This window comes from Nelumbo lutea, chromosome 6 (assembly GCF_056320005.1).
Source record: "Nelumbo lutea isolate HS-2025 chromosome 6, American lotus-T2T, whole genome shotgun sequence".
Classification (NCBI taxonomy): Eukaryota; Viridiplantae; Streptophyta; class Magnoliopsida; order Proteales; family Nelumbonaceae; genus Nelumbo; species Nelumbo lutea.
In genome coordinates, this window is record NC_142689.1 from 35,200,790 (window position 1) to 35,209,947 (window position 9,158).

At 36.2% G+C, this 9,158-nt stretch overlaps 1 protein-coding gene and 1 long non-coding RNA gene across 3 annotated transcripts in view; one reads left to right on the forward strand and one right to left on the reverse strand.

Annotated features, from left to right (window-relative positions):
- Window positions 1–1,455, forward strand: part of LOC148848505 (AP-2 complex subunit mu-like) — an 80,330-nt gene extending 78,875 nt beyond the window's left edge. For both annotated transcript variants that reach the window (XM_088949694.1, XM_088949695.1), the window contains 2 exons: window positions 838–882; window positions 960–1,455. In XM_088949694.1, the coding sequence (XP_088805820.1) occupies window positions 838–882; window positions 960–1,040 (126 nt within the window). In that variant the 3' untranslated portion in view covers window positions 1,041–1,455. The remainder of the gene's footprint in view (window positions 1–837; window positions 883–959) is intronic.
- An 898-nt stretch (window positions 1,456–2,353) lies between these two features.
- Window positions 2,354–7,969, reverse strand: LOC148848506 (uncharacterized). The gene is made up of 3 exons (XR_016100748.1): window positions 7,564–7,969; window positions 4,438–4,502; window positions 2,354–3,166 (listed from the first exon to the last, which is right to left on the reverse strand). It is a non-coding gene; the product is annotated as an uncharacterized LOC148848506 (long non-coding RNA).
- Window positions 7,970–9,158: the final 1,189 nt, after the last annotated feature.

The window sequence follows — 9,158 nt, forward strand, 5'->3', positions numbered from 1 at the left end:
GTTGAGAATAAGTCCACAGATTTGGCCCAGTTAATAGCCCTTATTAGGAGACATTCCCAAACAGTAGCTATGTCCCTTTTGTTCTTTATCATTAAAAATCCTGGAATTTATTTCCTCCCAAACTGTCCAAACTAAAGCAGCCCTAGCACATTTCCATAATATTCTCTCTCTTCTCTTAGACCACCTGAAAGTTGTAGGGTCAAAAAGCCTCCTGATTTGTAGAGGCATCATCCACCTACACCCAAAAAGATCAATTTTTTTTTTCCCAAAGATTCACAACAAAAGGGCAAGATATTAGAAGATGGTAACAGCTCCTAAATGTTTAATTTCCCAACAGAGGCTTCCTAACAACTGGCTCCTACCTTAGGAGGAACGGGCTTAGACTAGACTTCCTTCCAAAAGAAAGGCTGAGGGTTAGGGACTGAGCACAACTGAGAGAAAAAAGAGGCACAAAAAAAAGGAGAATTGGGAGTCCAGATTTTAGCATCAGGTTTAGAAAAGTCCAAACAAAAGGAATCTAGAGTTTTGAGCAACAAGGCAACTTGATCAAGTTAGTACAGCGATGTTCTTTTATTATATTGGTGCTGTTTTATTCAAACATTAGGGTGGCAGGATCTCAATTAAAACAAATTGGTGGTTTCAGCAACTCTGCATCAGGAAATTCAACTTACCCAGACATTAAAATTAGGGTTATCTGCTTTGCTTTTCTTGTAAATAAAGATGGAGTTATGTTAGGATAATAAAAATGGGAAACTTGAAGATAAAATTGTATTTCTTTTTTCAGTAATATGTTGTCATGAACATGAAAATAGTTGATTCCATTGATCCTTGTTGCAGGTTCCAATGTTTACAGCATCAGGTTTGCGGGTTAGATTTCTCAAGGTATATATATTAAACTCTGTCATGTTTGGTTATTTGCCAACATATTGATACAGTTTAACGCCATTAACCTTCTGTAGGTATGGGAGAAGAGTGGATATAATACTGTTGAGTGGGTTCGTTATATAACAAAAGCTGGCTCTTACGAAATTAGATGCTAGAGATGTAAGGCTCTTCCTTCTACACAACATTCATCTGGATTCTGGAGAGATTTTTCTTTTTTTGGAGGGGGATGGAACAATCTGCTACCGTGTGAAATAGTAAGATGAATTTGGCATAGTTTTGCATTGTTGGTTCGAGAAAGAACTTTTGTTACCCCGTTGAAGATGTAGCGTAGTGCTCTGTTTTCCTGTATTATTACGGCATTGGTCTTTTTTCGGGAGTGGAATTGTGTCCTTGTGTGTCAATATGATAATTTGGAGTGGAAGTTTAATTAATCTTTGTGATGTAAAGCCTCGTAGAATAGGACGAAGAAAATGTTTTTCTGCTAGCTCAGCGTGGAATTGTTTTGACAATTTGGCATATTTTGCTGTCAAATTCATTTGAGAAAGGAGTCATGCGTTTCTTGCAGATGAATCCTTTTGTCTTTTGAAATTGTTTTCTAAATTTATGACTGTTTCCAGTAATTCTATATTTCTATCTCAATAAATGAAAGCAGCGGTTATACAGGAAGTCGGTTGAAATGACTTTGGATTTCGTACAAAACCAATCACTGAAAGACTCCATACTTTAGTGCTAGATCTGTAAAGTGGGCGCTGTGCTGCTGCAGCCCAACCCTTGCCCCTGGGCAGTATCGGGCTTGGGTTTTGAGGCTTGTGTGCAGCACGGCAAAGCATGGTAAAGTGGATCGTGCTGGCATGGCCCGCAGCCCATCACGGCACATCACGACACGGCTCCCCCTCGCTATTCAATTTTATTATACTATTTTATTTTAATTTTATTGTAATTTTTTTAATTACATTTTATTATTTCATAGATATAAACAATTGTATATACCAAAGATCTTTTAGAATAATTGTGTTCTTTTTTTGTCTGTCTTGTTAATTTATTTAACTTTTCATTATTTTTTAAATAAATTATGGCACCCACAGCATTGCTTGGCATGGGCCTGCTTGGGTTCATGTCGTGAGCCGTGTTGGGCTTCCCTTTTCAGGGGTCTACGCCAGGCAGGCATGGTCTGCCCAGGCCTACGTGCTGATGTGGCATGGCCTGGTGACAGTGAGGATGGCCTACAAAAGTGGGCCTTGCCAGCCCGACCCATCTCACATTACACTTCTATTTGTCTTGGAGGGCCATTTATAATTCGATGATACATCAAAGATTTCCGAAGGCGACAGGCATGAATCCTGTGATCCTGTGATGACAATGCCTTTATTGTAGGGTCTCTTTTCCTTCTTCGGAGAGTGAAATTAAAGATTGCCCCCAAAAATGGTAAATTTCTGAATCTCCCTGCAGTTTATTTGTGATAGACAACTCCCTTAGTTTTCTGACACCATGGCATCTACATTCCTTCTATTAGAAAGATAACAGAAAACACTGATGTTATGTTCTTAACATTTGTAAATGTCAAAATTTCTCACATAGTATGGAGTATGGACTATCTCCCCATTCCCTTCTCTCTCTCTCTCTCTCTCTCTCTCTCTCTCTCTCCCCCTTCCCCCATCTCCACGCTGCAACCAACCTAACGTGGCAGGTTGATCATGGTGTCTGGCGGTCTCTTGCTTCGTCCAAAGGAGCCATCAAATTGTGACCGATGTATGGTGTTGCCACTTAATTATTCCACCAATTAGTTCTGTTGTCACCATATCCACCATAGCAATTGGTTCCATAGTGATCATTAGGATGGTGTTTGGTATTGGAGCCATTTTCTCAAAAGAAATTGCCATGTAGGCATATCAAGCGGTTTCTTATTTGGTTGGATGGGTTTAGATAAAAAGTAGTTGCCTTTCAACAATGGCTTTGATACCAAACACCGCCCAGGTTTTGGTGTTTGATGCTAGTACTTGCTGTTCATTAGGTATGTTGTTTGGCATCAATGCTGTGAATCTGCATATGTGTGAGTTATAAGCACTGTTTTGTGAGAAAAATGTGCATTTTCTTTTTATTTGGAAATATTGCTGTCAGGTAGGACGTTTTCTAGGGCAACAGCACCACCTTCTGTTTGGTACCAGTGCTCCACATCCGTTTGGTACACATTATCCAGTGCTTCTACTATGTATCTACTATCTTACATCCAATGGTGGAAAGAAAAGCCCATTTCATCCTACGGTCCCAATTGTTGAATAGACTATAAAAAAAAGAAATTCAGAAAATTATGAGAAAAATGACAAAAAATCAGAAAGTTACTTGGAAAAATATAGAAAAGTTCTAGACAAATGGAAAATGATAGAACAAAGTATGAAAATAAGAAAACTGAATGAAATTGCATGGAAAAACCAGAATATACGGCAAAAAAAAATAAATTCACAAAAAAACAGATAAAAAGACATGGAATAGAATGCAAAAAAATGATGTAAAAAATTGGAGTAAATTGCTAAAAATGTAATAATTTAAAAATAGTATACTTTTGAAAAAAAAATGAACAAGAATTAATAGAAGTTGCATGGATTAATAAAATTACAATAAACTAATATAGAAAAAGTCGTAAATTATTATAGAAAAATTCTAGACAAATGGAAAAATATATAAAAAAGTAGGAAAATAAAAAACTTGAATGAAATTGCATGGAAAAACCACAATATATTGCAAAAAAAGAAAATCGCAAAAAAAAAAACAGATAAAAAACCATACAATACAATGCAAAAAAAATCAAATGAAAAAATGGAGTAAATCGTTGAAAATGTAATTATTTAAAAGTAGCAGAATTTTGCAAAAACAAAATTGAACAAGAATTAATAGAGGTTGCATGGATTTGAAGGAAAAAAATGAAGACAATCATTTGTTATTTGCATAAAATGTATAAAATTAAAAATAGCATAAAATCAAGGGAAAAAAGTTGTAGAAAAGTATGAAGTGTAGAAAATGGATGAGATTGGATGAGAGTTGCTGGAAATACAAAAAAAATCAGAAAAAAAAAATAAACTGAAGAAAATACAAAAAAGTTTAGAACTAAGGAAAATTTACAATAGGAAAATGCATAAATTAATATGGAGTTGCAGAAAATTGAAGAAAATTGCAACAAAAGTATCTTGTCACATGTTCATACAAGTTATATATACATAAAAACATAGCACTAGGCCTTGGTTCATTCAAGTATTTAACAAAGTGAATTGACATATAGCTAGAGAGACATCACTTGAAGATCTTCAACATCAACATAATTATCACAAGCCACATCAATAATATCATACATATGATGTTATAACCACAAGCAACAACTGCAATGTATTTATTGTTGGAATGGGTTTATGATGTGGATGAACTGTGGCGATTAGTACTATTCCTAAGTGATTTTGGATGGGCCCCAAGGTATTCGTCCACGCAAATGAATGACCCTATATGGTTTTCTCGGATTGGACAACAAAGAAACCATCTCTTATAATTTGTTTAAGTTCTTACCATATGTAGCATCATAAGCCACTTCCACACGAGAATTATAAGCAAATCTCTTCAGTCATTTATATCTACAACATGCAATGTTAATAAGCATAAAAACATCAAAACCATATTCTAACCAAAGCAACAAGAAAGTTTGTACGAGATAGATATAACATTAGCTACACCACGTACAAATCCAATAATATCCAGTTGAATAAATATAAAATAAAAAGTACATTCGATTGCAAATTATCATAAATGTCAATAATGACACACAAACAACTAATAATGACTAAATAACTACAAATAAAACACTAGCTAAGTCATTGATGATTCCTTTGATATTGTTTCTATAATGCATTTGTAATATTGTCCCTAATAACACTCATCTCGGTATTGGAGGTAGAAGAATTGGCAACATGTTGTCCAGTTCCATAACCATCAATATCATTAGTTGATGTCATGCCCTCGTTGGCCCAAAGATTAATGTTTGCATCTTCACGTGCTTCTCTCTTTATGAAGTTGTATGTTATGAAACTTGCCGCTAAAATGTATGGTTGAATGTCCAAGTTATAGCATGGCATGTTTTTCAACATTGGAAAATTTCCCTTCAATATCTCGAAGCACCGTCGATGACATTGTGCAAAGAAGACTGAATGTAGTTAAAAAGATCCTCCTTGGATCTAAACCTACCACTATGTCTATGAAACTCACTAACATGATACCACCAGCATATGGAATAAGGAATCCCGATGCATTGGAACATCAACAAGATAATATTTACCTACATTTCAATATATGGTTAGTTTGGGGAAAATGGATAAAATGTGTAATGTATGTAAAATTTTATTTTGAATTACCTGGAGGAGGTATTGGATTCGATCTGGTCATGGCTTCTGAAAGAAATGTTTTAAAAACTAACCCAAAGGCTGAATCGTTTTTGCCTTTGGGTCGTGGGTCACCGGTTCGACCGGTCGGGTCGAACGGTTCAAATCGTGCCACATCATCACATATATTATACTTAATATATATATATATAAAGTAGATATACATATACATACATATATATGTGTATAAATATATATTTTAGCAATAAATAATGTATAAATATGTCATATGTATTTATTTTATATTTAATTTAGTTTTATTTTTTTTATTTATAAAAATATTGAAATTTGAGGCCAAAAAAGGGGTTTTCTCAAAAACAGAGGGGTGAGGCGCCAACGGCCCCTTGGGACGCATAGATCTCGAAAAGTTACCAAAAATAAAAAACCACTCCAATCGGACATTGGAGTGCAAAGTTATAGCCTCTAAAAGTTTTGTATGCATTGAGTGTGCAACCTGCAACCTGGTCACCGGGTCAAACGGGTCAATAGTCAAACCGGCCGGGTTGAACAGTTCTCTACCAAGTCAACGGTTTTGATCGTTTCACGGGTCTTGATTGAACTATACCCAGAATCTTGGTTGGCTAATAATTTGAATGGTTTGACCAGTCGGGTCAACGACAGGTTGAAAACATTGTCTGAAAGTATCCTAGAGCCATGTATAGATCCTTCCCAGCTCGTGTATACAAAGGTGAAAAGCATATCAAAGTCGCATATTGCTAAGACATTCGATGTGCAAACCTTCTCCCTGCCCCTATAAGGTATTTGCTCACCTTATGACACATTAGCAGAAACATGTGTGATATCCATAACACCAATGCAATCTTAATGGTATAAAACAACTCAGTAGGGAATCGTAAACGATAACAAAACAATAGTGTGATTAGTTTTGCAATTACCTTGAACATTGGGTCAAATCTATCTAACTCCCTAATATATGTTGAAACCTGATCGAAGGAAGGCGAAGTCGCTATTTCTCTCCCTACTCAACATATTGCCATAGCAACCTTCTTGAAGTGTGTATTAATTGTCCAAGAAGAATGTTGGAAATGCTCCGCCATCAAGTAGTTTCTATCATTCTAGCTTATTGTTATAAGAAAAAGGGTAAATTTTCTAAACTACCCTTATGGCTTTGCTAATTGACTAAGTGTACCCTTACTGTTTGAAAATTGACTAATGCTATCCCTATTGTCTCTGACAATTGACTAATTTTACCCTTATCGTTAAGGTCCATTAATATTTTGTTAAGGTCCATTAATATATTTTTTAAAACCCAATTTTACCCTTCACCTTTCTCCCCCCTCTTTCTCTCTTTCTCCCCTTCTTTTTCACCAATACGAGGATTCTCTAAGGAAACGATGGCTGAGGAGACAATGGCATACATGTGGCAAGAGATGGGTCCACTGTAGTGGTAGACCAGACTCCAAACTACCACAATTGCATCTCTTTTGAATTTGCAGTTATTGGAGGAGTTCTAACAGACAAATAATTTGGAAGTGGACTCTGGGGTTTTCGACTGGGCACCGGAGGTTCCAACAATGAAGGTTGGTAGTGGCGGTTCCAACGGCGAAGATTCCAGCAGTTCCAGTTTCTTTTATTCTCTCCCTTCTCTTTTCCCTCTTTTATTCCCATTGTCGTTGTCATTGCCGCTTCTGGTACCAGCACTGGTTTTCCCTCTTTTATTCCCATTGTCGTTGCCGCTATTGCTTCTGGTACTAGCACCGGTCTTGGCGGAAATGAAATAGATCGGCTGGCCTTACTGTCTTTCAAGGGTTAAATAACATAGGATCTTCTAGGGGTTGCTTGCTTGGGTGCTCTGGATTAGTCGGTTGCTTCACCTTCTTTAGATCGCAACTTTAGTTCTCTGGTTTTAGTTTTGATGAAATGATCGCCTTCGTTTTTTGGAGGCTTCTACTATAGATCTGAATCTCTCTCCAGATGATGGCAATGATCTAACTCAGTAAACAGACTCTGCTTCTGAAGAAGAAAACCCACCTCCAGAGCTAGAATCTGAAGAGCATGAAGTGGAATTGAGGAGTATGGAATTTTGATCGTTCTATAAATGCCTTTCTTGCATTTGGTTCTCCAATTTTCTACCGACTTTCTAATCTTCAGATATTGTTAAGATTGCACGTGGGAGAAGAGCGGGGTGTTGACCTCTGTAGTTTCGGACAAGAGCGGAGAAGAGTGACGATTCTTTTATTGGCAACAGAGCAAAATATTCCAGCTATGACTTTGGAGATGCAAAGGCTTGGGTGCTGACCTTGGAGATGCAGTTTCTGCCAACATTCTGATCTTTAGGTACTATTAAGACTGCATGTGGGAGAAGAGCCGGGTGCCGACCTTTGCAGTTTTGGACAAGAGCAGAGAAGAGCGGCGGTTCTTTTATCAGCAATAGAGCAAAATATTCTAGCTATCTTCTGATGACTTTGGAGATGCAAAGGCTTGGCCTTTGATTCTCCTGGGTTCCGATTCCACCTCTACCGATGAGGAATTGATCCTCTATTCTAAAGAGAAAAATGTGTTGATGCCAAATCCAGCTCAATGTAATCGCAGAAATCGGCGTCTACAAGTGGGATCCTGAAAAATTACCATAGTATCATCATATTCTCTCTCCTGTCTCTTTCTTATTTCTCTGTATTTTTCTTGTAAGCTCGATCGAGTTGAAATTGTTGATTTTGGTTGTACCGGGATTTATTCAGATTGACCATAGGTTCCCCTTTCTTATCGGTTTACCCATATTGTTATTATTTTAATTTTGGTATCTAGGATCTTTAATTATCACTCTTACCATTAAAATCTCTGGTTGGGAGAACTTGATTGATGGTTTTACTAGTCAAAATGTTTTCTTTTCACGTTTAGTCAATTGTAGAGGTCAAAATGTTTTTTAGGAATGGAGGTGGGAAGGGTATTTTCAATATTAGTTAATGGATGTTAACGGTAAGAGTAGAATTAGTATTGTCAAAAATAGTAGGGATTGTGTTAGTTAATTTTCAAACAGTAAGGGTACACTTAGTCAATTAACTAAACGATGAGGGTAGTTTATGAAATTTACCGTAAGAAAAAATGATCCTTTACCTATATAGATTTGAAAAATTCTTGAACACATGTCATTCTATCCTAAATGACTCATAGCATTTGTCTAAATTTTCTAAGTCATTTAGGATTTTATGCCATATGTATGTGTATCCCCTTAGAGCTGATGTCCTGCATGGTCACTTTGGTTTTTACATATTATACGCACCCAACACCAAGGGTAGTACAACACCCATCATCACCATGTCATCATCATCTGATGATGAATCATCACCATTTACATACCTCTTATGCTAATATGTCACCATGATGATATGTTCCACTGTAGTAGAAAGTATATACCCTATGATGGCTATTATAAATAAGAATGAAACCTAACATAGTCCATACATGGTTGATAAAAAATATTGGATTCATGAGTAAGAATTCTCACATAGTTGCCCAAAAAATAAAACATAGAACGGAACCTAACATTGTATAACATAATCCATACAAGTGTTCCAAAAAAGCCACATAGGAAGCATATAAAAAAAATTGAAAAAATCAAACTACTAGTTCCAAAATAACAGCGCATGATAAAAGATGTCAATGCTAACTTGGTGGTCCATTGCCCATGAAAGCAATAGGCCAAGGTTTTCTAAGATCATATCTCATTGTCATGAAATATTTCTTCCATTTTCCATCATGGAAAAGTTCCATCTTCTTGAATAATAGTAGGATGAGAAATGTGATTCATCATACATGTCATTAAGAATGTTCATGCATTGTTGTATTTTTGTCATTTCTTTCATTTCCTTTTCTACTTCTATCTCCTTAACCTTT